Below are 27,999 nucleotides of genomic sequence, written 5' to 3'. Positions count from 1 at the left end.
TAGCTGAAATTTTCTGCCTCGATCAAACTGTACGGGAAGCTGCTGTTCTTGCCAGAAAATTCCAGCTCTTCCTAGCTGATATCTTAAATTAAAAAAATGCAAATATTCTGAACCAAAAAATGAGGGCTTTGTCTAGATGTTCTTGAAGTCCAAAACTTAATCTAATCACTACACAGTCATTGCTATGTCTATCTTTTGACATTTTTCACCTGTTAAACAGCCTTTTGGGCATCCTCTTAGATAAAAATGCAATTACACACCCATCGGTTCTGTATCACTTTATAAAACTGTATGTACATTCTCTCCTAAAGAGCCAGAATGGCAGCACTGCAGAACATTTACAATTGATTTGGATTGTCAAATATCACAAGAAATCTGAGAAAAGTATATAGAGGTTTTAATTAATTAGCTCTTAAAAGTAATTTTGGCCACTATGCTAGTATTATTAGTGTAAGACGAACTTCAATGGTCTTCATGTTATAGGAATTCCTATCACAGCTGTTTATCTTCTTAACCAAGATTAGCACTTATAAAACACATACCAAGAACCAGGCCCTCATTAAAAGGAAGCACATCTAATTGTTATCTGGTTGTGTATTTTAAAAGAAGGATAATATCTGATCAAGCTTTTTAAAAAAAAAAAAAGGCAACCCCCAAGTTAACCCATAGAGGATGCTGGAGGACTTGAGCTGCCTTTCAAAAAATCAGCCTGAAATCAGCAAGAAGCATAAAACTTAGCAAGTTTATCCAGTTTCTCTCACACAGCTGGACAGTAACTGAGATACATACGTCATTCTACATTAACTATTGTTCATGCAGAGATAAAACTAGAATAGGCAAAGTTAAAACACAAAGATTTTTTTTTTTCTCCTAGCACTTAGCACTCATCGTTGTTACCACCCTGGGCAGAAGGCAAGCTCCCAGTCGTACACACAGGTATTCACGGGAATGCTTGCCAAATTCAGCCAGTAAGTAATTACTGAAACCGCTTTGTTTGAAATGGGTACAGAGACAGCCTGCGAGAAGTTAATCAGAAAATAACCACGCTGGCCCAGTTGTGCCAGGATCTGATTTGAGGTTGCGACTCGGGGGACGGGCATTGAGGAAGCTGTCTTAAAAGTAGATGCAACAAGATTTAGAAGATAACGAAGCTACAGAAGCAGGGCAACTCGACGGCCTTTTGTTTGTTTAAGGCAGGGGAAGAAGAGAAAGGACATTATGAAATCCCACGTAAAGGCAAGAGGAGACTGTGAAGTGCAAGGAACCAGTCCTGCAGCTGGCCGGGCACGCTGCACCTCCATCCCCGTGCCCAGTGCGGCCGTCCCCGTGGCAAGCTGGGATTGCCCGTCCCCGAGTCCCAGCGTCAGGGAACTGAAGGATGTTCACTCTGCGGCTGCACCCACCCCACCAGCTCTCTATAAACACTTCCACATATTTGAGCGCTTACCGCAGGGCGCGCTCCACCCGGGGCTCTCGCACAGTATCACTTTCATCCATCACGTGGGTCAGGCCCAGACGGTCAAATCCAACATCTACTCCATCTCTCCTGGTCATAAAGCCTCCCCGAGAGTCACATATCCACCGAAACAACGGGGCGGCAGCTACCAGAGCCAGGGCTGCCCCAGGGCAACGTTAAAAATAGGGAGCTTGCAGAGTAAGAGCTGCCACTAACCACAGCAAAGGGAAAACCCGATACTGCTCCGGCTCCGACAGCTCCCTCCGGCTCGCATTCGTGCCCGGTCTTGTCTCCTGCTAACGAGGGAAGGAGAGAGAGGAGTCGCCTCCTAAACCAAGGCGGGTGCCCAGGAACGACACGATGAGCAGGGCTGTACCCCTGTCCTCAACAGCTCCTTCCCCGCTTTAGGAAGGGTCTTTCCAGTGCTGAAGCCTGCAGAGGTATTTTTCTGCTGGGCAAAAAACGTGCAAAAAAATCTGAAAGAGGACTTGGGACTCTGCACTGAGATCGTGGCTGTCCCCTGCAGCAAGCCAAGGTGAGCCCCACTGCAGAAATTGGAGAAAATGGCCCAAATAAGGCAAGAACTGGTCCAGAGAGCCACAGCCCAAGGGAGCTGAGAATTAGGGCAACAGCCGTCCCAAACTACAGCACCCAAGGGCCCAAGGCGGCTACAGAACGCTAACACACGTCACGGGAGATCCTCGACACACGTCCCAGCCCGAGGGTAGGATCCTTGGGAGAAGCCTCCCTGTGCAGGCACCGCAGGAACAGGGCCACACAAAGCTCGGGAGATCCCAGGAACGACAGACACCCCAGGAATGACAGACAGGTGACAGCACAGGACAGACGTGGCCAGGCACCGGCAGGCAAACCTGGACGTGACACAGCGCGCTGCCAGCTCTGCTGGGACACCAGCGACGGTGTGGAAAGGCAGGCATCCCCACGCTTGACTGATGGGAATCCTGCCGACAGCCTCGGGAGCAGCAGCAGAAGGAAGGAGGATTTTCTGGCGCTGTAGCCCAGAAGCACCCATCTGGACGAGCACAACGTCCCTACTCCTTTACAGGTGAACTACCACGGCTGATACCACAGGCAATCTTTCTGCAACACAAGTCTGGACCTAACAGCGGTGAAAATGTAAACAAGTTGGAGGAAGAGAGGCAGGAGCAAGAAAAGCAAATGCTGTTGTTGGGAAGGAGAGGAGTTACAGCACGAAGGTGATGGGTAACCTAGAGAGATCCCATGAGATGCCAGAGTCAAAGAGCAAAAATACTCCCACGGGCTTCTCATGGAAGGGAGAACTTGGCACCCAGAGAGACACAAGAAACAAAGCTGCGAGCAAAGATGGGAAAGCACATTATTATTCTGTTTCAAGTGCATTTGCCCTTGGGACACCATCTCAAACCGTACCTCAGACTCCCTGCTGGTCTGGCTGGAGTAAGGCGATCCCACTCCAGTCACCGATCCGCTGCCTTGAGACTTCTCTTGAATCCAGTCCCACCAAAGCCTCACCAAGTTATTCTACAAATCAAAGCACAGTTTCTGCTGCATTTCTCCATTTGCTGAAGTTTATTATATTTGCAAAGAATTAAATGAATGATTTGGCTGTTTCTGAATGAGCTGCATTGCTTTCACAGCACTGTATGCACACTGTGAAACTTGATTTTTTTTTTTCTTTTAAATTACAAAAATGGCTCAATACTTTCATCAGCCTCCTGAGCTCCACAGCACAGAGTCTTACTATTACTGATGTTAAAGGAGACTGCAAAGTACAGATGAGAGATTCATCTTATCTGGTCTGGCTCTGGCCTCACAATAGAAATTTTGTTGGTAGAAGAGCCTACGTGTGTAATACTTGGCAGAAAACTCAACTCTGGTTTTGTTGTATAAACCTTTAATTTTTTTTAATGGTAAAAGAGGAGGGAGAGAGGGCAGACTCCTGGGGAGATGGTATGAATTTCATGACCACCCACTTCCTGGAGGACACTCCTTATTTTTTGCATATGCGCCTAAGTACAGACTAGTCATTTAGCACACAAAGACTATTTTCTTTGCTGCACATCAGCCAATATGGTACATGCCAACTGTGGCAAGAACAACAGATGAAAGCCACAGACACAGTGCTAAGCAACTTGTTCAGCAACGCTCAAACTCGCATGTAAACAAGAGAGATTAGAGTTGGGTTCCCAAGGCCCTCGCCAGAGAAGAATATAGGGATAGTCTCGCCCTGCTGCACTGGGATTTGCATGTACTCTCCATTCTGGGAAGCTGACATGTAATACACTGCCATTAGATTTCTCAAATCCCAGTGGAATAAGGGACCAGGGTTAAATAGAACATTACAAACATCCTTAAGGATTTCAGAAACCTGTAAGGCCTGGGAGACTCTGAAACTGCAATGTTTGAGTGCAGAGCAGGAAATCGGCACAGGATCAGGGCCAAAAAAATGTGCTTACGCTTCTTTCAGCCCTGTGTGGCAGAAAGCCTTACTTTCCCTTAAAAGAGCTGATGATTGCAAAACACTCTTTTCCCTCCACAAAGTTACCATAAATCATAAGATCATTTTTACAGAAGTTTTCACCCAAAAGGATGCTACAGAATTTACAAGCTTCCCTTGCTAAGCAATACAGACATGCAAGTGTCATTTTCTCTGCTGCTGAAAAAAAAGTCAGCTCAAATGAAACGCGATAGCTCTTTAATGGCACACAGCTCTCTCGCCGGATCCAGCTCCGTCAGACTCGCCCGTACGGCTCCAGGTTCCACCAAAGGAGTTGCCTGCTTTGGTGGAGGGAGAAGGAAGCGTTCGTTTTTGACAGACAAATGCTACAGCTGACAAAAAAACCCCAAACAACTGATGAAATATGCAGGACCGGGGCTCGTTCTCTCCAGCAAACCAGGCAAAGACATTGCAACAATACATAAATGAAGACGACATAGTGACAGATTTCTACAATATGCTATATGCTGTCACTCCTTACCTCCTTGAAACTTGCTTTTCTAGTCCTTCAAAGTTTTGCTCATTAAATTCCCTGTCACTGTTCTGTTTTAAGAATGTCCTTGTTAAAAGTAAAACACCTGTAAGCCTTCCCTGGGCACTCTTGCCTCTTATTGGGAAAAAACACATGATCTTGGCATTCGTTCAATCTGAAGTGACAGATGCTGCTGAAGAAAGTATGACAGAGCTTCCCAGCCTCCTCCGACTCGGAATTCCACCTCCCCAGCTGTAAAAATACAGTGAGGAATAGCAAGAAAAGAACATGAAAGCTAAGGATTATTTCTTTCTGGTTATGTATTTATGGAACACTTGCTTTGGAACAAAGGTGATCAACACTCACAGTTTCTATTGTGCTTTCCTGCATGTCCTCCAGTCAGCTGCAGATACCCTCATTAACAGCTCAGCTCTAGAAACGAGCTGCCAGTTAATTGCTGCTCCACTGACAGCCAGGGAGTTCTGACCCATAAGACAGGTCCTACACACACACTGGCTTTTTGGACAGCTGATGCAGTTTTACTTTTGGCAACAGAATACTGCATTTGTGAAATACACAGATTTTTGCCTACCTGCACCAATGTTAAGGTAGATAAAGTTTTGACCTTGAACTCCGTGGCAGTGTCGACTTAAGTACGCAAGTGTGTAGGACCAGAAACAGGCCAGAGACCCCAGCATCTGAAACAGCACTAGAACCCACAGCTATATATGGCAGGCAATTAGCGTTTACATATTTAAGCCTCAAGACAATCCATCACTGGCACGTCTCACCAACTAGCAAAACAGGTATTTTGCTCTTAGCCTTAGCTGAGCGGATTTGCTGGAAGCAGGCTCTGCCTCCCTGTCACACTACCTGCATGCCTCTGTCATGCCCGTCTAACTGCACTTTCAGTTTGTGAAGCTCTTCGATCTCTCGGTTGTGGCGCTCCGTTTTGTGCCGCACCAAAGAGCGGTAGAAGTGAATGGTGAAGACGACAAAAATCAGACCCACTGGGACCATGATGATGGTGGAGACCAGTGCTGACTGCCAACCTGCATGGCCACTGGGCTTCTCGACGGTGGTGGTCTCATTTTTCAGGATGGAGCCCACAGGCAGAAATTTTATCCAGCACAGGAGCACGACTTCCGCAAGGAAAAGGAGGATCCCCAAGACGGTGGAGAAGCCCCACGCCAGCTCGATGTAGGGATGCATGCGCTCATGTGGGGACTCACTGATGGAGTTCAGGTTGTGGATGTTGCTCACTGCTTCCACGTTAGGCAGAATACAGGTGCTGATGAGAAGGGCAAAGAGATGAACTGCCACAAGCACTGTTGTGCAGGCACTGAAAGCGATCAGCAGCATCTGGGGGTACTTGTACTGCACCTCCAGCTGCACCTCCACCATGGCAACCTGGGGGGAAAGGAACAAAAAGCTTGTCAACAGCTGCTAGTTTTCCTCTTTTCAAGGCTTTCGTCCAGTAAAAGCATCTTTATTCAGGGAGAACACCTAAGGTCAAGTACACACTCAAGTGCTTTTTAGAATGGCAGCCTAGATGGATCGTTTCTGTTTCCCATGAAGACGTACACGCAGTCTGCAGCTTGGCCTCTCTGAAGGCTCGCATGCACGTTTCTGCACTCTAGTTTTCTGAAATAACATATCTCTCCTTGCAACCATGAGCCATACGAACTGCATCAAACCAAACACACAACAGAAGGAACTCATTAGACAACAAGTGGAGCTCGGAGGCAGCTGACAGCCTGCTAGCCTGCCCGCCCTTCACACATTCTCCTTCCGCTCACCACTTGCGGCTGCAGTGCAGGAAGTTTTGACTTCAGGCATGTAAAGAAAAGCACAAGCAAGCAGCTCTTCTGGCCAGCGGCCAGCGAGGTTTCACTACCCCCCATGGGAAGCACGCAAGCGACTTTACAGTTTAAGTTAGTCCATAGTTAAAATAGCTGCCTTCTATTCTCAGAACATTGTACGTTCGTTTTTATTACAAATACGCCCAGATACAAGTTATTTATATCCTCAAATTTCTCCCTTGAGAGCTAATAACTTACTGATATACTCAACAGAAGCGGACAGCTACTGGCTTATGGGTGTGTTCAACAACTCAGACAGGAGTCTGTTTTCTGAAAACAAGAGCTATCATATAGCAAGTCTCTAAAGTTGTCTATTTTTTCTTTAATCAAATAAAGCTTAACAAGCAGAATAAGTGCAAGAGAGCAAGGGGCTCTTCTGACATCAGAACTGGAGTCCTAGTACAGGCCTGTTAACTGGTTTAGCGTAAGAATTTGTAAAATTACTTAACCTACCTGTGAAGTAAAATAGTACTTCTGTGTGGCAGCATCCCTGAAAGTACTGCAGAAAACTTGTGCTAAGAGAAGCTACAAAAACAGCGGACAAGGCTACCAAACATTCCTCTTTAGTGCCTTGCTTGGCTATGCAGCTGCACTTCATGATTTGCACAGATACTAACCTGCCTGGCAGCAGGCAAAACCTCTGGTGATCCCAGGCGACCTGCTGCTCCGGCATGGCACAGCTTGCCGGATGCGTTAAGGAAAGGAGAAGCCGATGCTTGGATGCCTGCCTCAGGGCAGTGCCTCTCAAGACCATCACGAGAAGGCAAAGTCCAAACAAGCAGCTCAGTTCTGGGGGGTAGATGGTATTTGCGGAACGGACTCATCATTACTTTATCCAGACTTCGCATGAGATCACCGCTGAGCAGCCATTTCAGGCTCTGTATAAAAATCTGCACCATTCACTCTGGCATTAGTTGTTAGTAATATAATTTAGGCACTGGAAGATTAGGGGTACACTCATGTTCTCCCTGTGGGTAACCCTGAAAAGGATGCAAGGGGATGGAAACAAGTGCCTATGTTGGCATGACTGCTGCCTTACCTGCATTTACTCTGAAACCATCAGCAGTCTGAATGAGGGGATCACAGTCAAGTCTGAACACATTTAGACATAACGTGTGTGTTTGGGGCAGCAAATGGTCATTCTCTACAAGTCCAGATTCTATACCTACATCAACTATTTAGTATATTAGAGACACCGAAAATATTGTGGCAGTTCTTAGGCATTCCCAGACTTTTGTTCTGATTATGAACATGTGCGGTTTTCACTTTTTTTGTTGTTTTTTTAAAGGTTCCTGTTTGCAGTTTACAGTAGTTCGTGTCGTATAGCGGAGAAAATAACACAGGATTGGCTTCATCTATTGCAAGGTCCATTTAATTAAAACACGTGCCACGTTGCCTTGCATATGTTCTCTTTGCAGATCCCCCATATTGATTTGAGAAGGAGGAGATCAAACTTATTCTCTGCTGCACTGTTCTGTACAATGTATTTGTACAGTGCTGTGATTGTCAGTCACGCCCCATAAGCCAGGGAAAGCTGCAGGTATATTGTTCATTATTGGGTGCTGTAATACCCAGAGACATAGTATTCAGCAAGCTGAATAGGAATTGTAGCTTCATGTTCAATTTATAGCTTTATATTAAAGCTGAAAGCCTGGCTGATGTCAACATATCAATTTCTACTTGTTATCCTTCGCATGAGCAGCACTTTTCAGCTAATTGGATGTTTCCTCCCAGACTAACCTATTCCCTAGGGCTAGCTTCAGCTGTGCAATGTGATGAATTTTTAACACTGACTGATGGCTCAGTAAGAGGTATTTCAGGGAAAAAAATCAACAATCCAGATAGGGCAGCAAGGCAGAAAAACAGTTCATTTATTCTGAACAAGTACTGGAAAGGTGAGTGAGCTCTTATCGCTTTACCCCGCACAGACTGCCATGTCACTCTCTGACCGGGATAAGAGAAAGAGGACAAGCTGACATAACCCATTTAAAAATCATTAAATATGCTGCTTAGTCTGTAAAACTATTAATATGTCATGTTTGATACAATTATACTCTTCTGTGATAACAGCCCCCTTTATTGTAACCTCTTTCCAGAAGCCAAGGTGTCAAGGGCTTGACTTTGCAAGGCACTGAGCACTCTGCTGAGCCACAGAATATCTCAGCACAGGCCTAATTTGGAGAATTGCCCTGTTGAGCTCCACGCTCACAGGTTTGCTAAAGGACCAAGTACACAGAACATTTTAGAATTAAACTGCTATTAAATTACATGCAGTTATGTTTTTTTTAGACCAGCATAGCCCAGGTTGTCCACAACAAAGATGATGATCATCTTGAGAAATTTAGAGCAGGATCGATAGTATCAGGCAAAAGGATGACAAATGGCTTAATATAAACCATGTTACATTCACACAGATGATTTGGTAGTCACTAAAAACAATCACTCCAGTAGATCTGTTGGATTTTTTTTTTTAATCACATACATATCCTGTAGCAATTGCATAAGTATCGAGAGGACTGACTAGCAGTAATGGCTCTTATTTCCATCAGGAAAATGATTAAGGAGGCTTTCTAAGCTCCCTCTAAATCTCCTTTGTCTGCAGTCTCCCTGGGTCAAACGCAGTAGCCCAAAAGCCCACCTCCAAACAGATCTGGCACTGGAAAGGACCCACATCCTCCTGATCCGCCCAGCTCTGCCAGAAATACCAGAGATAGCATCGAGTAATGAGGAAGGTTCCTTCGCATTATTCTGCGGCCTGTCCAGAAGGACCTGGATCATAGCCACCACCTGTTGATTAAATATCCATCAGCTCGTAATAATTTTCAGCCAATATGGAACTGGCTTGAATCAAACACGCTGACAGGGAAGTAAATAAAGCAATAGCCAAGCCCTGTATGACATTTGTTTACCTAGTTAAATACACACTAGGCTTCAGGGAAACTATTTAACTCTAAATAACTCCTCTACTTTCATCAATAGCCAAATAGATGCTCTTATTAGAGAGTAAACATCTGTGTACCAAATACCTGCGTGCCAAATTACCAGTGGAGAAATAGCCTGGTAGGAATAGATACCTCAGCTTTCACTGGAAGGCCCAGTACGATCAGCTGGGAAAACGCTTGCCAACAAAGAGAATTCCTTATTGCAAAAATTTTGATTTCCGACAATTACTGATTTTAGGTGGCATTCTTATGTTAAACTGGTGATCTATAATTAACACTACTTATACCTATGTGTTTATTTGACTTGTGTTTTAGTTTAAGAGAATAGAAATCAAATGGTTAATTTTGTGTGTTTGCCGAGGCTTTCAGCAACTTTCTGTTGTGGAGTTGAGAAGGCATGCTTTGTTTTCAGATACGTGGTTCAGCCTTGCAGCGTGGGTGGGCTGCAAGCCCCCCCAGTCCCAGTGATGCCAGCGACAGCACACCCCAGCACGGGCACCTGCTTGTGCAACCATGCTGCCTAGACAGATCAGTTCACAACACTACGAAACGTTAATTTAATGATCACGTTAAGAAGTACAGCCACAAATGACTAACGCTAGAAATCAAATAACCCAGAGGCACGAAGGGCAAGCACATGAGCTGCTTTTTAAAGTAAGACAGCTTCTGAGTGAAAGAAATCTACAGGAGAGCATTCAGCTTCCTCAAAATGAGGAGGTACCTTCTGCCATTTCAGCACACAAGCTTGGTTACAAACCAACGCACACTGTGTGAAAAGTTTTTACAAGCATTGCATGCGTGCAGTCAGCAAGCGGAGAGCAATCGCAAAGCGACCAAGCACCCTCTCTCCCCTGCAGCCTGCTCCCACTTAACTCCCTGCTTGCATTCCTCCAACTTCACTTTGGGTGACCAACTTCATCATCCCAAACAGACTGTTGTAATGTTACGGATGATTCACATTCTGGGGGATTGGGGGAGGAAAAAACAGCGGAAGAAGCTAAAATAAAACAAGGAAAGCTATCCGGAAAATTCCCAAGATCTGTCTTGCCCCCAGGTTCTGAGCTGGAGGATGCAACATCTTCACATCACCTCCCACTCACCCAGGCGCTGCCCTCTGCCTCTCTGCATTCAGCTGGCAGACCTCAGGAACAACGAGACCTGCCCATTTCCTGACCAGAAAACCTCCCCCAAACAGGTTTCAGTTCTCACTCCCAGTAAGCAAGAACAGGAGGGGAGATAAAGAGGCTCACACGGACACAGCACAGCTGTGTTTTGCTAACACCATGGCTCAGACAGGTCTGATCACTGGACCCATTGACTGTCTCCATCTTGTTTATTTGCTCGCTCCCTGACATGGTTTTGACCTATGCAGATAGCTTCCAGATAACACTCAAGTGCTGCACAGAGGAAAACAAGTACCAGGGATTATTCCCAATAGGCACCACTGACAAAAATATCCCAGGTTTGGCTCCCTTGAGGCTACAGTGTCCTCTGACGCCAGGTCTGAGGCCACAGGGCCTCTTCTCACACCTCAGCGTATAACACAATCTCCCTGATCACACTATGCAAACTTCGCTCTGGCAGACTGTGACCCAGCCTCCACCTTATTTTAGACACTGTGACCTGAAAAAACACATACAGAAATTAAGATAATGTTCAGGACCAGAGCAGACACAGGGGCCCAGAGGAGCTCCTTGCCCAAGTGCAACCTCACGTGAAGGCAGCCAGATGCCTGGCCTCAGGGCCAAAGGGGAGCCCAGGTCCTGTATTGTTCAGCAGCATTGGTGGAGCACTTAGGATCATTTGCAGGTAGGGGATTATTATTTTTAAAGGGCTGACTTGGGAGTGCGTGGGTTGACTGCTAGGCAGCTCATGTACCCGTGCTGCCTTGAGAGCCAGCCTCAAACTTTTCAGCAGCAGCCAAGCAGAAGCCCCCAGGCAGACGCCTCCTGCCTCTTCAGAAAACAACAGCATGTCCTGCTTCTTCACAGGAGGAAAACACTGATTAATAGATGATTTTACAGAACCAAAACCTTCACGATCCAGAAAGCGTTGCTACAAAGTACACATACCATGGCAAATCCAGAGAGCAGAGCAGAGGTTCTGCTGGAAGCTTTCAGTTTGGCTCGGCTCAGGTACAATTTTCTCCATGAAAGGGCTTGAACAGAGTGGTGGTTTGATGTGACCAATTCCAGATAGCTGCGCCGGACCCAGTCCCGATAATCCATGCCTTTTGTGCCAGGTTCAGAGCAGCAAGCAGGAGTGGAAGGATCCACCGGAACGTTTAATTCTGAACTCATGATGAGAGAAATGCTGAGGAAACAAAAGAGTCATGTTCAAAAGGAGGTAGCAGACAGGACAAGCATTGACTACTGGAAAAGCTACGTTTAAACAAAGTTCCCCTCAGTCAGTAGAAAAATGATGGACCAAATACCATCACGCTTGCAAGGCACAGAACGGAGGAAGGACCATCCGTAATTGCTAAAAATGACCATGAGAACTAGGAAAGATCACACAAGTAAACCTGGGAACTACTCCAGTGAGAATTCAGAAAGGTTGCACAGCATCTGGCTTTTCATTTCAAAGCTGGCATCTCAACTTTCCCCTTTAATTCCTCCTTGCTAATTAAAAAAAAAAAGTTTTACATAAAGACACTTTGGAAATAGGGCCCCCATCTTATAATTTTGTTTTAAGCTGACAGTTAATTTCACAGTGCATCACGGATTGGCTCCAAACGCATCTCCTTTAGAGTACCAAAGTAACTCCAGCTAGCGTGTTCAGGGAGTCACTTTTTGCTCTTTCTTTAGAAACCAGGTTTTCAGTTAAACCATCGCTCATCATAGCTCAGTTTAGACGGGCACACTTCTTCCCCAAGACTTCCCCAATAGTCACAGAGCTGAATGCTGTGTAGGGTTAACAAATGAACTTCCCAAGCTCCTGCAGTGGGAAGTTAAATTTCCTGAACTGCTCACACTCCACTTAATCAGCCACATCTGACCAAGAATCCTGTTCCCTTACTTCCACTGTTCCCTTACTTCCCCTTAGCATGGGGAAAGGAAAAGACAATTCCATGGGGAAAAGCTAGTTGCCTTCCAGGTAGTTTCAGCGTCTTCAGATTACACCGAAAGATGTAAGAAAGCAGCAAGACTATTTCAGGTGGTGGATGCCACAGCAGCCAGCAGGGACAAGCGCGAGGTCCAAACCACCCCCTCTTCACTCCACAACTTAGCCAGGCTGCTGCCAAACAGCTCTGGTCATCTCCGTGCCATCCACAGGCACAGAACAGGATTCGCTAAACTTTTTGAGCAAGAATTTCTCAACTCTCACAAACATCTGAAACTCGATGTTTAACTCAGCCTTCCAAAGAATGGAAACCACCATTCTCTGATTAATTCTCACACTCATAGCTCTGCCACCGACCACCACAGCGGTGGCAGGTAGCAACACCAGAGCTGCACCACACGAGACCTTTCTGGCTATAAATACTTACCAGCTCCTAGAAGGAGGAGATGCATGCCCAGAATCACACATGGTGTGGTACTAATTAGTCCCAGCACCATACCTCAAGGTCACAGGCACCTTACTGTTCGCTTGAGAGGAGCCCCAGCCCTGCCTGCATCCCCCCGCTCCACCCAGCTCTCCACGTACGTGGGCCTAATAAACCAGCTAATAAACCAACGTTAGCTGTGAGATTTGAGGAAGTGGCAAAGCTAAAAAGGACACCAACTGCCCACAACTCTGAATGCTATTACTAAAAAGGAACAAAGCTGTTCCAGGCACCATAAGAAAGATTAGACTGCAACAGCAAATAAAGCATTGCAGGTTGTAAAATTGTCTGTCCCTCCTGAGCACAGTGGGCTTTCAGATTTCAGCCCCCTCAGACATAATAAGGATTTGGCAGCAAGAGCCTAAGACTTGATCTTCTGGGCAGTTTTTGACAAGGCTGCTATTACAGCCCCTGGAGGACTGCAGGATGGCTCCTGAACTGCTCAGCAGTTTTCAAATTATTAAAAAAAAAAAACCAAACAAACCATAAAAGAACTTTCACACAACAATAAAAACAAGAACAGAATAACAGGGACAAACCTCCCTACTTGCTCTGCGTTTCCAGAAAAAGGCAAGAATCACCTATTTTTCAGAAGAAGGAAAAAAAAAATCTCTCCCTAAGCCTCCTGGGAGGATCGGAGCAGAAATATTCTGTAAGCAGCAAAATTACGAAGCTGTTTCCTGTGACAACGTCCTGTGTGAATTCTGCAATGCAAAGTGTGGAGTGAATTTACTAGCTTTGTCCGTAGTTGGGACCCTGATGGCCTCTACCCTGCCATTTATTTTCACAAAATGCGTAGGAACTTTGTATGTAGGAAACTTGAACCCCTGGGACAAATTCCATTGAAAAGACAAATGAATTCAGAGGTTACAGAGGGAGAACAAGAGTACCCAATCACATCTGCTTCTTTCCTTAGAAAAATAAGCTAAAAATACCACAAGGATGAATTTTCACTCTGAAGCAGCTCAAGAGATGTTCCCAAATAAGTAAACAACTTCAGAATAAAATCCATAAACACAAATATAGCCCAAACAAGCAGTAACAGGACGGCAAACTCACTTTGCTGGCTATGGACATGGAGGGACTGAGCGGAGGTCTCCAAGGGCTGAAACACAAGACCAAAGAAGCATTTTACATGCACAGTATCTTAAGCAGTTTTACTCTGGAAATACTTTTCAGCCAGTTATCTGCATCAGGGGAGAGCTATTCTGGAGATTTCATGCTCCTGCCTTGCAACATTAAAGGTTCAGGACACTTGCTCTTACAGAAGTAACTATCCTACAGGGTTTTACCGCACAGGGCTGTTGAGTTTTGGATGGAGAATCAGGACTTCCCCAGCTTAACAGCCAGCTCTGGCCAAGTCCATCCCAGCTGTGTCTTTACTCACTTCCGTTGCACCACTGATGCTTTTGACCCTGCTTCATTCCACACCGCTGAAGGCAGAAAGCTCTCTGCGATTTTGCTGCCTCATATCGATTTTGTTAATCTGTCCAGCATTGTCCTTCAGAGCAGCGAGCGTAGCGGGGAAAGCCTTCGCCGTGCCTTACATCTCAGCTGCCCCTGTGCAGTTGCAAGCGCACGAGCGGGGATTTCTTCGCAGCAGGGACTGAAGCAGACGCTGCTGGGGCTGAGATATGCGGATCCCTCTCCCGCTGCTGGCGTGCCCTGAACAATCGCCCGCAGAGCGCTGTCTCAGCAGCACCGTCAGCTTCTCTGCCTGGCTTCGGGACACCAGCCCCCCCCCTCGGACCCAGATTTCTGTCCCACAGCCTGGCCTCCAGCCTGAGACTGATCAGCGGATTTGTACCAGCGCCCTTCTCCTCTGCATAGTATCATCGTTCAAGACTCTGCGCGCTGTGACTAAGCCTAACCCCAGGCCCCGCTACTCCCTGTTCTTCTCCTACTCTGGGCCCCCCAAGCTCAGGCCCTCTTTGCTATGGGGAACCCTTTCCCACATCCTCTTCTGGGTTGGGACCCCCCCAGCAGCACCCCGGGATGTCACACCGCCCAGGCAGGGTGTGAAGGCCCCACAGCTGTGACCCCCCTTACGGCAGCGCGCCTCAAGCAGGGGATCCCTCCCCTCCTGAGCAGGATGCGACCCCCTCGCCCCACCACCACAGCTGGGATCCACCACAGGGCACCGCCTGAGCGGGGGGGTTTCTCCTCCTCCTTGCCAGCCTCTCTCAGCACATGCCAGGCAGGATGCGACCCCGCACAGCGAGGATCTTCCCTCCAACAGCACCCTCAGACAGGGGGACCCCCCCAGGCCGGGATGCGATCCCCTCACAGCTAGGATCCTGCCCTCCGAAGGCACCCGGCATCCCAAGGATCCCCCGCTTCTCCCCAGGCAGGATGGGACCCGCTCCCTCCCCACAGCTGGGGATCCCCCCTCCAACGGCACCCTGGGCCAGGGGCTTCCCTACACCCCGGGCAGGAGGGGTCTCCCCTACAGCACCCGCAGCGAGAGGATCCCTGTGTCAGGATACGACCCCGGAGAGCTGGCCTGCCCTCTGCGTGCCAAAGGAGCTCCAAAACACTGCCGGGCAGGATGGGAGCCCGTTCTCTGCCCACAGCGGACCCCTCCCACGCAGCCCCACCACCCCGGCAGGGGATTCCCCCCGCCTGGGCAGGATGAGGCGCGTACCCCCCCAGCACCGCCCGGGCAGGGGAAGCCCCATCCAGGCAGGATAAGACCGACTCTCCCCCCAGCACCCCGGGCAGGGGATGCCTCCACCCGGACAGGATGAGACCCCCTCCTCCCGGAGGACGCCGGGCAAACAGCCCGGTGGGGACGAAGCCCGCTACCCCAGAGCACGGGACCCGCCGCCCCGGGCAAGATGAGACTCCCCCTCCCCCAAGCCCCCGGGGCAGGGCCCCCCTCCCGGGCAGGATGCAGGCCCCCCGGGGCCGCGGGGGCGGGCCCCGGCTCACCGCGCTGGCTGGCCGGGGGCCGGGCCGGGCCGGGCCGGGTCGGGCGCGGCGCCCCGGGAGCGCCCGCCGCCGGCTGCCGAGAGCCGGAGCCGCCTCCGCCGCTGCCAAGGCAACGCCGGGCACCCGCCACGTGACCCGCAGGAAATGGGGGGGCGGGCAGCCGCCCCGCCCGCCGCACGTGACCGCCGCCTCATTGGGCCGTGGCCACGCCAGGCACCGCCCCCTGGCGGCGGGGCGGGGTGAGGGGGACCCCCCCCCCCCGGTGCCCCCCCTTCCCCCTCCCGCTGCGCAGCGCCGAGCACCGCGGCGTGCGGGGCCGGGCCGGGCCGGGCCGGGCCGCCCTGCCCACCCCCGGGCTGGCCCCGCTGGGAGCCTCCGGGGCCTCCGCTCGCCCCCCGGGGTGGGTGGTGTGGGGGCTTCACCGAAAGGGGGAATAACGCACTTGGCGGTTCCAGAGGAAGGACGGACACCCGGGCTGCCTCAGCGCCTGCGGGGCCGTGCAGCCGCTCCAGCAGCGGGCTGGGATCCTGGGGGCCGCAGCCCTCGGGGCTCCCTGTGTGAACATGCATCTGTCGGAAAAAAAAAAAAATCAGGTCTACGGCTCCCTAAATTACGGTCGGGGTAAAAACCACCCCACTGATAAAAACGTTACTCGGTCTGGGCCTCGCGTCTCTAAATCTTTCCACAGAGAAGGTATTGGTGCAACGGGATGTAAACGTGCTTTTATTACAATTATTAATTATACAGCAAAAAGTCGCCACTTACATAGGTCAAAAGGCAGCGCTGGCTCCTGCCTCCGCCGAGCTGCAACATCCTCTGGCTGAAGCAGACAAGGCTCCCTGTGCGCCGGAGGGCTAGCCGAGCCAGGCTGCTGTCTCCCTGCACTCCTCTACTGCCTCAGCAGGAAATCCTGTATAAACCCATCAAAAGAGCGAGGGTAGGGACAGACTTATGGGAAAGAGGAGGGAGTTCCTTCCCTAAAAATGACATAAAGAAAATGCTGAAAGGCGGCACAATGGGTCAGCTTTATCGCACGGTAATCCCGTCTTCCTGAATTCACTTCTGCTGGGGGGAGGGAAAAGACAAAGGAAAGCAATTCCTAAAAACTTACTACAGAGACAAATACATTTGTTATCCTGAGTGTGCTTTCCACCTCTGAGATTGTGAATACCTCCACTCGGTTACAGCACTAACACTGCTGTCTCTCGGGGCCCCACGCTTGCACAAACACGTGTAGAAATGGAACAGCAGCAAACTTCAGCCCCTGAAGATTAGTCTCCATCAGAGACGGGAGAGGGACTCCTCTAGAAAAGGATCCACAGCAAGAATTTCACATAAGCAGGTCAAACTCCTTGGCAGTTTCAAGCCTTTAAGTTATTACTGCTTTTTCGGTGCCACATTTGGAACAGGAAGCAATTGTAGAATTGTTCCTCATTTCACTACACATGGGAGCATGTCCCTTTTTCTACTCCACAGACGATGTTTTCCCCATTTTGAGGTCACAGAATACTGGCATTTTGTCTTAGCGAAGAAACATCCCTTCAAGCCGCTCACTTTGAAGTGCCTTTGTATTCCAGAAGACATAGTACTGACACGAACAACCACAACGTGGCATAGTATTTTTCAGAATTCATAGCAACACCTCCCAAATACAGCTCCTACTGCTACTTTCAGCCACCCCAGCAAGAAAGACCGTGAGGCAGACACCACCTTCAGCAACACATTCTCTTTGCTTTTTATGGATTTCACCTACAAACTTAGCATTCCTAGAAAACGTAGTGTATGAATAATTCAGCACGGGTAACGATGGCGTCCTAGGGAGGCAGGATGAGGCCACGTAACCTCAATTCGTTTAGTTCACCAAGACAAACTCAAGTCCATCTTCCTCACGACAGAGAAGCGTGTCCTCATGCAGCAATATCTGCTCTACTTAATGCAAAACAGCACTTATTTATTCAGCTCAAACGCCTGACAAGCTCAGAGGCAGAACAGTCTTTGTTTATTTGTGAGACTCTCACTTCTTCTCCATCCATGAAAGCTAAGAAACATCACAACGTTTTTATGGCTCATCCTATGACACAGGGTAAATCCACCAGGGTTTACCTGCCCTAAGGGGGATTCAAGTGAAGCAATTCTCATAACTCACCTCTCCACAGGGAAAATGCCAACAACTGCAGAACATCTGCATCTTAAGCGCTAGAGAATGAAACACTGCCACAACTTACTCTGAAGCACCTGCCTCTATGGAGATTAAGCAGAAAACAATTCCATGCAGATCTCTAACCCGGGGGGGTGGTGGGGATACGGACCTTGCAGCTCAGAAGTTATCCAGCTCTAAAGTCTTTGGGTATGTACAGGGGAACTACACACAAACGTCACTTGCATTTGATCACACCTGCTTCCCCGCCGCCACAGTAATACCACTGAGAAGCCATTACATAAAGCCAGCTCAGGCAAAATGCAGGATTTCTGGCAGCACTGTTCAACAACGGCTAAATCTAAAAAGAGATTCTCCCTTTTTATTGTTTTTGCTTTAAGTAATTTGGCATTAACAAAGGCTTGAGAAGAAGTAGCACCACATTCTGGATGCCGAGGTCCTGGGATGGGCGTGTCTGAAAGGTAGCAGGCACTTCTAATTAAAGATACACTGAAAAGACAACAACCTCAGTTACAAACAAAACCACCACTGCATATGCTTGTCATTAAAGCACCAATAAGTAAATATATATACGGATGTTATGACTCCTACCAGGGAACCCGAAGTTCAAAGCAGAGAGCTCAAGCAGAGAGAAAGGCAAGTGTCATTACATGAAGCTGAACACAAGCAAAACCATTCCATTCCAAGCCTTTCTGCCACAGGATTTACAGACATCATCTTTTGGAAAAGATATTGTTCCAAAAGCAAAAAGTAAATGAAATGCAGCTAACACCTTTTTCCATATTTTCATGTGCGCCACATCACTTGGTCTTTTTGTCCCTTCCTGCAGCACTGCAAGCATCTCTTTATTTTACTGAAATCCTCTTAAAAAAAAAAAAAGAAGACAGAACAATCCAACACATCCCCTTTATTCATTTAAAAAACATGGAAGAAAAGTAATAGGGAAAGTTTTAGCAATAAAAAAGGGATACTGCTTAAAAATCTATAGAACTTGTCTAGCAACATAAACTGATTTCTTTGGGTTAGAGATGACCCCATACAAAACCCCAAATTCAGAACGCTCACAGTGCAGGAGAGTCTGGCTACAGACCACTTTTCTACTTTAGGTTAAACTCTTCCCTTAGATTCATGTATCCCACTGCTACCAGCTTTGACATAAGTAGAATACGTAGCCCTCACAGTAATATTTTCCTTAAATGGTAATGGATATGTTTTAGCTTTCAGACAGAAAAACACTCTGGGCCATGTTAGAAAGAACTCTAGGGTCACAGAGACTTATGGCTGACTCTTTGGAGCAAACTTAGAGCAGACTGCACAGCAGTTATACAAGCAATTAAGAAAAAACCTCTTATTTGGCATTTCTCTATCAACATCTCTTAGGCCTGTGACGTGAAGGTCATTCACCGTTAAGCAGATATAACGTACGCCAATGGGTTCTGCTTGGCTGAGATGAAAGACTTTCATGCTCCTGAATATAAAGCAATGAAAAGCGTTTCCAGCTGTCCCTGAAAGGCCTCATCCTCTTCCCATCACAAAACTTGGCTCTTCAGCATCATCTTCCTTCTCTTCCTCCTCCTTGCTATCCTCTTCATCATCCTCGCTGCTGACTCGCTCTTGAGATTGATCAGGTTCTAAAAACACAAACAGTATGAATTGATAACATATTCCCATGTGTCCTCCTTGTTAAGTATTTCACAACACAATAGTCTCAGGTGCTAAGCAAACGTGTATTAGGTCATGCTAATTAGTACAGATGGATAACATATTCCCATGCGTCTTCCTTGTTAAATATCTCACAACAAAGTAGTCCCAGATACTAAGGAAACATGTATCGGGTTATATTAATCCTACCCAGCGACGTAGAGCTCAGAATATCAAATTCTCCCTTGGAGAAATATTCTCTTACCTCCAATGTTACCACTGTGCAGCCACTCCACCTCCTACAGAACATTATTTCAAACAGAGGTAGTCAAACGCTGAAGCTATAGATTATCTCATTCCCACTCTCACCTCTGCATGTCGGCACGAACTTTCAAATATCACAGAGTACTGTTAAAGAACGCAGGCACTGGGAAGCCACGGGTGAGACTCAGTATATTTCTATACCCATCCAAGTTTACAGAAACTCCACAAGATGCCATGAACTTTTACAGACTGTTTGGTATACTCCAAGTACGGGAACTTGTTAAGATATGTGTAAGATTAACGAGGGTCACAGAACACTCATGAAGCCTGCTAAAAGACCAGAAAACACCTACTAGAAATTAAATAATGGATAATGAAAATTAGGTACAGCATAAAGTGGGACCTGAATCTAATAGCCATCCTTCTGCTCCCCGTAGCTCTTGTACCTTTCCTGTTTCTCAGGCCAAGCCACACTCAGCTCGGATCAGTTACACGGAGGACTGAGGATTAGTGGTCTGATGCCACCGCGTGGTAAGGTTCTGCACTTTCATTTTTTATTAGGGGTCTGTACAACAATGCAACTTTAACAGCTGACCTTATTTAGCACCAAGCTTTATTCTTAATGTTTTTACTACAGCAAAGGTGAAAGATGGCAATGCAGAGATTTTGTTTATTCATTCAAAAAGGAAGATAAATGCTTGCCTGCCACATCCAACAAGTACACTTCAATTAATTTGGAAAAACTCTCAGATCTCAACCCAGGGCACACAAAACTAGACAAAGACAAGCCTATTCTCAGTAGACTAAAGACAGCTATCAGTGGCTTCTATCTCCCCTGACTTCATTTATTTATTTATTTTAAATAGAGAACCACAACCTGTAAAGAGCTAAGAACTATTCTAAAGACAGGGCAGTTTGGATTCTGGCTTCCAGAAGATGATTTATTCGTGCCGAATAAAAACATTCCAGCCCAACAAGTGGTACACGGCAGTCCCATACCACAGTGCCAGTCCCTGATCCAGCTCCCCTCTCTCCCAGCCGCTCCCTAAAGGGAGGGGTATTTTGTTTTGCTCACTCAAAGTGAACAAAAAGCATGTCGACTCATACTTAAATTCTCCTCCCAGTCACAATTCATAAACGAGTAGCTTTAAAAAAAAAACAGAACCGAAACAAAACACAAAAAACCTCACTCTGCTACATTCACTTGCTGTCACAAGTGAAATTAACCTAATGATGAATTTGTCCTCCCATGTTTATATGGGAGGCTGGCAATGGTTCACTTGAAACAGATCCAATTTTGAAAAGCAAAGCAGAAATAAGGTAGCACTGTCAGACAAGTCACTGTTCTAGCAGAATTATCAGGAACTGTTGTAACTTTAAGACTAAGAATTACTGCAGAGTCAGTGTGCTAATCCACAAAGGACTACTATTTGAAAGAGTAAGCTAAAATATACTCACTGAAAGGAAGCAACGAATATTCAAAAGTTTGAGCAAACAGTTACACTGACATTGCTGAACATTGATTTTCAAGACTGCAGGAGAACAGAGGCAGTCAGGTCTTTCACATTTATTTCTATGTGAAATAAAATAGTCGTGTGGAACAGATGGCACCAAGGTGGCACAATTTCTTACACACAAAATCATAACTCAGTTTCTTGCTGTCCAAGCTGTGCATTTTTTCCACCTGTTTTCCCATACGCATTCAGAATATCCTTAAAAAAAGAACAGCCTTTAACAATACTGCCTTTTTTAGCAGAAGATGCTCTAAATCTGCAGTTTGTCAGAATAGCTAGGGCAAAACATCCACAATCAACAAACTAGGATTCCAATGTTTGCTGTCCAAAATTTCCCCTAATAAAGGGAAAATATTCACAAACAGCCAAATTATTTGGAAGATTAAATCTCAACATAGATGGCTTTCAAAGAAGAGTTTTGAAACATTAGCTAAAATAACACGCTTAAGGCTCAGTCTTCCTATCCATGTTATTGAGAATGCTTGGGGTGGGGGGTGAAACAAACCCTTCTAGGCTTCAATTAGGGAACAGAACGAAGTCTTGAGAAAAGAAAACTAAATTTCACTGACCTTTTCCCTGCTTCTTTTGTTCAAGTTTATTTTTCTTAGCTTGCAGTTTCTTCTCTTTTAACTTCTGGCTATAAAGCAAAGAAAAAAAGACTCTTTTGCAAATCCACCATTGTAAAGCTTCTGCATGCTCATACATTGATAAAGGACATATTACAGACATCTTGGAAAAGCAGACTTCAGAAGAGAAGTTCAATTTAAATTCGGCCTCAACTGAAAATTCAGCATGAGCAAACTTAGACACACGATCAACAGAAACTTTTCTATGTTATTTTTAGTCTAATGGAATTTTTTTTTTTTTTAAAAAGTCTTCCATGACGCCACTGCAACCAAAACCATATGATAAGCAAGCATCTCCAAGAACACAGAAGGAATAACAATGAAACTGTCCCTACGTTTTAGCTACCTAGCCTAAGAAATAAAAAGAGAAAATGGTGTCAAAACCCAGACTGCTGGAACTGAACATCGGGAAAAAAAAAAAATTAAGTCATCACTAATATATACTTTAATGGGGAAAAAAATGCAGTATGCTTTGACCTTCATCTTTGGCTGTACTTCATCAATATGTTGGGCCCTAGGAGTAACATTAGGGGTAAGAGGCAATTTCAGTTCATATGACCTAGTTCGGTTTGCCTAGCAAAAGTAACCAGGCAGTGTAATGGCAGAGACAGGGCAGAACAATCAGGGTTTCACGTTCCTCTCTCAACATCATAAATGAATTCTGTTGAAACAGAGAGCCAAGTATTGTACCTGTTAACTCAGGACAGAAGAGAAAGGGTGGTGAGGGAAGTCAGAGGAGCTCCTACAGGGCAAAGCCGCTTGGGACCTACATCATTAGACTATAGAGGAAGGGGGACAAGGAGGTGTTGGAGTGTTTAGGCAGCATTTGCTGTTTGAACAGTTGTTCTCCATCTCAGCCAGGAAAAAGGCAGCAGGCCAGATCTGACTTGCTGGCCATCTGTTGGACCACACTAAATTAAAGTAAGATGGCAACAGTGTTTGTGTTGTGCACTTTTGTGCTAATATGCCAGTGAGTCACTTTGCACAGGCCTTTCAGCAGCAGCTCTCAGCTACAAGATGTAAACCTCTCATTCTCAAAGAAGCAAGAGAGAGGCTGCTCAGGGTCAGACCCTCTGAAAGAGCTGAGCCGTGATACCCTGCTATTTCTGAAAGGTATGGCGGACACAGACTGTGGAATTTAAATTCTTGTATCCGTGCATTACAATGCTCAGACTATTTCTTGAGAGCATCAATCTTGTAACTGTTTCTCTTTGTCTAAAACTTAAGAGAAGGATGGATTTAATATTTTTTGATTTTTCCATATAACTTACTAGACTTGACCTGCCAGACATTTCAGTGAGGTAGGTAGAAGCAGCTACTGATTTTAACAATACTGCACCCATCAGTGGCCTTTTCAGTATTCACAGACTCAACTGGACTAGTCACACTGACAGTGTATGGAGGACAGCATCAGGTCCCACCACGCTCTGCTAGTCCGAATCCGTACACGTACCCATTAAGCAGCACTCATTTTTGCACTTAAGCTGCTTGGTGTCAGCTGTTTCAGATATTTATTTAAGCCAGATGTACATACAAACCTTTCCTGACATTGCTCTAACAAATATGCAGTAAGGCGTGTTGCAGTCAACACCACCGTGTCAGCAAAAGCTGCTCAACCAGTCAAAAGTTATCCTGCTAGCGATGGCACAGAAAATAAACCATGCCAGCAAAGCCTGTCAAGTTTACAGCTACCTTTAGAAACCAAACAATGACATTAACAAAATTAATTTCCACAGCCAGACTTCTCAGCTGATAGATGTAGACACAGAATGATAGCACTTATCCAAAGCATGCAGCTACAGATGAGGCACGGGGCATGAGGGTTTCCATGTCAAGCCTCCTGGGGACAATCTGCCCTTACCGCTTCCTTCTGCGTTTTGCTGTTTGTTCTTCTGCAATCATCTTATTCCTCTCCAGTTTCTTCTGGAATTCCTCATCTAGTCTTTGCTGTAATTGATCACATGTCATACTTTGGTCACAATCTAAGTTAAAATACTTCTTTTAAAAGTCATGTCCTTTTAGGGAGAAGTCTTTTAGCAAAATACAGAAGGGAGCTTTGCCAGATTTTGTCTGGCTGCTTGTTTATACAAAAGCCATATTCCTAGGGATGACTTCTGTACCGACAGCATTTTTAACCTGCAGCCTGAGCCAAACATTGAAGCCTTTAGAGGGAGGAATCCTCACCAACACAGATGAGGGAGGTTGGGCTTCTGCCCTAAAGAATGTTTCAGTAAAAACAAGAGAATAATTTGAGACACAAACATTAACATACGGATCAAAGGACTCATCTTGGCCAAGAGAGAGTATAACAATAATGCTCTCTGAAAGAGGTGCTATTCTACTTGACCAAGACTCAAAAGAAAGGGATCCAGACTGTGCACAGGTGCTTGCTTTCATTCTGTCTGTGCAAGACAGTGATATTAGGGATTTCTAGTTTTTAAAGCATTTTCAAACCAACCTGAGAACACACACATTCACGTGCAGTCTTACTGTGTGCTAGGACCCCAGTGAACAAAGAAGATGGAGCATGTCTGACACAAAGCACCAAATATTTCCATACTGACAAAGACGCCACATATCACATACTCCTACAGTTTTCCTCTGATAAGGTGTGGTTCGGAACTGAATTATCTGTACATGACTTTAAAAGAAAAAAAGATTTGCAACAAACATCAAATAGTCAGGGGGAAAAAAATTATAAAAAGTCAGGCTGACCTTCTCAGCCATGGCATCCATGAAATCTTGCCTCTGGTACTCTCGCCGACGAAGGTGTCGGTACACATGAAACTCCCCACTCCCAGCTCCAGCACTGGAACCTACAATAAAGAAGAGTTAGTCTACTAGAAAATAATGTATACTAGATGCTCACAAATGACTACAGCTAGATGCTGAGGGACAGGACACATGAAAGGGCACTGTAAGAGGAAAATCTATTAACAACACACAGAGTGTGTCACCATTTTATATAAGCTCAAATCACTCACAATCAAAAGCCAAAGCGAGCTGCAAAACTATATGCTTATGGGTCACTGCAGTTTCTACTGGTCAGTTACTCCCCTAGAGAGAATCCAGTCTTAGCTGGACATTGAGACAGTAAAAGAACTGGAGATCAAATGCACACCCCATTCTCTTCTAGGCAGAGGTGAGATAAAACATCCTACGGAGGCTGCTTCTCACTAGTTTTCAGCATCTCATACAAAAAATAAAGGTCAACAGTAAGGTGATAAAGCCCATCATATTGTACTTTCCTATGCAAGACAGATACCACTGACAGTTTTTGACCGTTTCTTAATAAATGAAATCCCTATAGCTCTCTCTTCCTGGCATCGGCCTGCATGTTGAAGTCTCACAGGAGCTTTCAACATCGCGCTCCATTCTCTTCCTCTGTCTCCTGAGCCATTTCTCAACGCAAAGCACACAAATACATGCCTCGAAGACACCTAGTAATTAAAACATGGCAGCTGGGACTGCAGTAGGGGTGCTCTTGATATCAACAGAATCCCAGCACGTCAGGGGCTCCCAGAAAAACAAGACAGTTCAACTCAAGCACAGAGCAAAGCTACTTGAAAAAGCCATGAGGGAATTACAATAAGCAGAACAGTTTATTTAGAAGTGTATAAAAGCTTTAGTCCAAGATCAATTACTCTGAAATAAGAACAAGTCAGCCTCTAGAAAGGATCATTAATAAGGACAAGGGTCCCAAAGAACGACAGAACTTCTACGTGCAGGTGAAACCTATACCACAACTACTACATTTAATCCATGCAGGTAAAAGTAAAGTGTAAGCAGAATACTTGTGTCAGGTTCCTTGCACAGCTGCCAGCTCCCTACCTGACCATGTACAATCATATCCGCTACATGTGTCTGCTTCTCACTGCCTGAGATTCAGACTCAAAGCAGTCAAAAGAGGGACTTCATAATTATAAGTTTCCAGAGCACTCTCCGATCCATGGAAAGGACAGATTTACTTATCATTATTTACTTGTCATCACCAGAGCAATACCTTATTTCACTGCATGCAGTCCAGCAGTGCCACCGGCCTTGTTCACTTCGCATTCTGACAACAAGCAGAAAAGTGGAACCCAAGAACCAAACAGAACTTGGAAAAGCAACTCCTGAAGCACATTTCATACCTCTTTTCTCCAGCAAAATGAGCAACAACAGAAAACTATCTCTGGCCTTTTCTGTTAAACACTTTTCTAAGTTTAATGTAGCTGACCCTACAGTTATCTGAAGAATAGTATCTTTACCCATGACATCTCTAACAAACTCCGGGGGAGGTCGTGGTGCCCATTCATTCAGTTTTTCAGGAATTGGTACAGTCTTTTCCTGCAAGAACAAACCAACCAGTCATCAGTATCTTCTAGGAGCAAAGTCTGCAATTTTAACACATTGTTGAAAGGTGGTATATGTCTGACAACAGCCTCTTCCATCAGCTGACAGATCTCAGAAGGAGCACAGCTGTAGTAATTTCTTCATGCATAGGGATCAGGAGCAGGCAGAACATGAGAATCAGGAGGTATCCTCTCTTTCCCTCACATTCAGGCCTGCAGGTCAACAAACCCCAGGAAGATTAGGAGTGTCTCTGCTTCTTTTCAGTATGGAAACTAGAAGGAAGCAAGTCAGCACCTCCAAGCACTCGCAGAAACTGAGTATACTCCCACTACCAGTAGTCTGGGAAGAGATGAAAGGCATTTGTGCACCTTCCATGCCAGATCTACGGAGGACAGGGAAGAGCAGGGAAGGGAGAACACATGGTGCAAGGTCAGAGGAAGAACACGGCGTGGGAAGTCTCAGTCTCCTCCAGCACACACGCAGAGGGAGGGTGAGACTCTCCATCCGGCAAACACCTCCTCCTCTTCAGGACAAGGATCAAAACACCCAGTTAGAGGAACCAGGGTCATGCTCCCCCCCACCCCCAATTAAAATCAGCGGGCAGAGGAAAGACCAGCTGGCAGAGCACTGAGGGGCCAGTCCTCCCCCCGGGTCCCCAGAGATGGGTCTCTCCCCTCACGGCACTCCGGGGAAGACAAATCCCTCTCCCCTCACGGCAACCCTGTGTGTGTGTGGGGATGTCGGCCTCTCTCCCCTCGCAGACCCGGGGAGGAGAGGGGGTGGTGGTGGTGTCGGTCCTTCTCCCCTCACGGACCCGGGAAGGAGGGGCGTGGAGGTCGGTCCCTCTCCCCTCACAGAGCCCGGGAGTGGTGGGGCCCGGGGAAGAGGAAGGGGGGGGTGTGGTGTGTCGGTCCGTCTCCCCTCAAGGACCCGGGGAAGAGGGAGCGGGGGGTCGGCCCCTCTCTCCTCACAGACCCCGGGGGGGGATGCTGCTGAGGGTGTGTCGGTCCCTCTCCCCTCCCGGACCCCGGGGAGGAGGAAGCGCGGGGTCCGTCCCTCTCCCCTCACGGACCCCGCGGGGGTCGGGGTATCGGTCTCCCTCTCCCCCCACGGACCCGCCGCCCCGGGCAGGGGCAGAGGCCCGGCGGGTGCCCTCACCGGGTTCCTCATGAGCCGCTCGAGGCGCAGGCGCTGCTCCTCGGCCGCGCTCCGCGGGATGACGAGCGGCTGCGGCTCCTTGCGGGGCCGGGGCGGCCGCGGGGCCGAGGGCGCCGCCATGCTCCAGCCGCCTCCGCGCCCCGCCCCGCCGCTGACGTCACGCCGCGCGACGCGCCCGGCCCGCGGGGCCGCCGCGGCCTGTCATGGCGGCGGGTCCGGGCCTGCGGCGGGCCGGCCGCGCTGGGGAGGGGGCACACAGGGCATAGGCACCCCCGTGGGGAAACGGGCGGCTGACGGGCCCGCCAGGCCCCTGGGGCACGGCCGAGGGCCGTCAGGAGGAAGCGGGCAGCGGCCGAGGATGGCTGCGGGCCCTGGCGCGGCCTTGCTGGGGGCTGCAGGCGGCCCCTGCGTCGCTTCTCCCGGGTCCCAGCTGTACCGTGGGGCCCGCATCCCCTGAAGGCTGCGTTTGCCCGAGCTCTGATTTCCCCTGTCCCCCCAGGCATGTTCTCCAGGCTGCAGCGAGTGCAGCCCGTCCCCCACGGGACCCGTTAGCAAGGCGGCTCCGGCATCTGCCACGCTCTGGCGGGGGTCCACAG

At 47.4% G+C, this 27,999-nt stretch overlaps 2 protein-coding genes across 7 annotated transcripts; both read right to left on the bottom strand.

The window, feature by feature from the left end:
* Nucleotides 1-6: 6 nt before the first annotated feature.
* On the bottom strand, nt 7-18,609 carry ORAI2 (ORAI calcium release-activated calcium modulator 2). Of its 6 annotated transcripts, none has more exons than XM_072882002.1 (5): nt 15,708-15,849; nt 13,836-13,881; nt 11,302-11,542; nt 5,299-5,835; nt 7-2,977 (listed from the first exon to the last, which is right to left on the bottom strand). In XM_072882002.1, the coding sequence occupies exons 3-5, from the start codon at nt 11,527-11,529 to the stop codon at nt 2,528-2,530; spliced, it is 1,215 nt and encodes a 404-aa protein (XP_072738103.1). In that variant the 5' UTR covers nt 11,530-11,542; nt 13,836-13,881; nt 15,708-15,849; the 3' UTR covers nt 7-2,527. The 6 variants fall into 6 exon arrangements, with proteins under 6 accessions (XP_072738103.1, XP_072738104.1, XP_072738106.1 ...); XM_072882003.1 differs by lacking the exon at nt 15,708-15,849 and adding an exon at nt 14,164-15,521; XM_072882005.1 differs by lacking the exons at nt 13,836-13,881; nt 15,708-15,849 and adding an exon at nt 16,473-18,609.
* Nucleotides 18,610-18,757: 148 nt separating this feature from the next.
* Nucleotides 18,758-27,544, bottom strand: PRKRIP1 (PRKR interacting protein 1). Its single transcript, XM_072882010.1, has 6 exons — nt 27,404-27,544; nt 26,161-26,239; nt 24,626-24,726; nt 23,772-23,857; nt 21,854-21,921; nt 18,758-19,496 (listed from the first exon to the last, which is right to left on the bottom strand). The coding sequence occupies exons 1-6, from the start codon at nt 27,521-27,523 to the stop codon at nt 19,381-19,383; spliced, it is 570 nt and encodes a 189-aa protein (XP_072738111.1). The 5' UTR covers nt 27,524-27,544; the 3' UTR covers nt 18,758-19,380.
* Nucleotides 27,545-27,999: the final 455 nt, after the last annotated feature.

Source organism: Ciconia boyciana, chromosome 17, assembly GCF_034638445.1.
Source record: "Ciconia boyciana chromosome 17, ASM3463844v1, whole genome shotgun sequence".
Taxonomy (NCBI): domain Eukaryota; kingdom Metazoa; phylum Chordata; class Aves; order Ciconiiformes; family Ciconiidae; genus Ciconia; species Ciconia boyciana.
Note: the sequence above shows the minus strand (reverse complement) of the source record. Positions and strands in the feature narration are given on the sequence as shown.

Coding starts and splice junctions, on each gene's coding strand:
- ORAI2 (XM_072882005.1), bottom strand. CDS start 11,529: ATGAGTTCAGAATTAAACGTTCCGGTGGATCCTTCCACTCCTGCTTGC. Junction 5,836..11,301: donor TGCTCTCTGGATTTGCCATG/GTATGTGTACTT, acceptor CTTTCCCCCCAG/GTTGCCATGGTGGAGGTGCA. Junction 2,978..5,298: donor GGCATGACAGAGGCATGCAG/GTAGTGTGACAG, acceptor TTTGATTTGTAG/AATAACTTGGTGAGGCTTTG.
- PRKRIP1 (XM_072882010.1), bottom strand. CDS start 27,523: ATGGCGGCGCCCTCGGCCCCGCGGCCGCCCCGGCCCCGCAAGGAGCCG. Junction 26,240..27,403: donor AGCGGCTCATGAGGAACCCG/GTGAGGGCACCC, acceptor TTGTTCTTGCAG/GAAAAGACTGTACCAATTCC. Junction 19,497..21,853: donor ACAAAAGAAGCAGGGAAAAG/GTCAGTGAAATT, acceptor TTGTGTTTTTAG/AACCTGATCAATCTCAAGAG.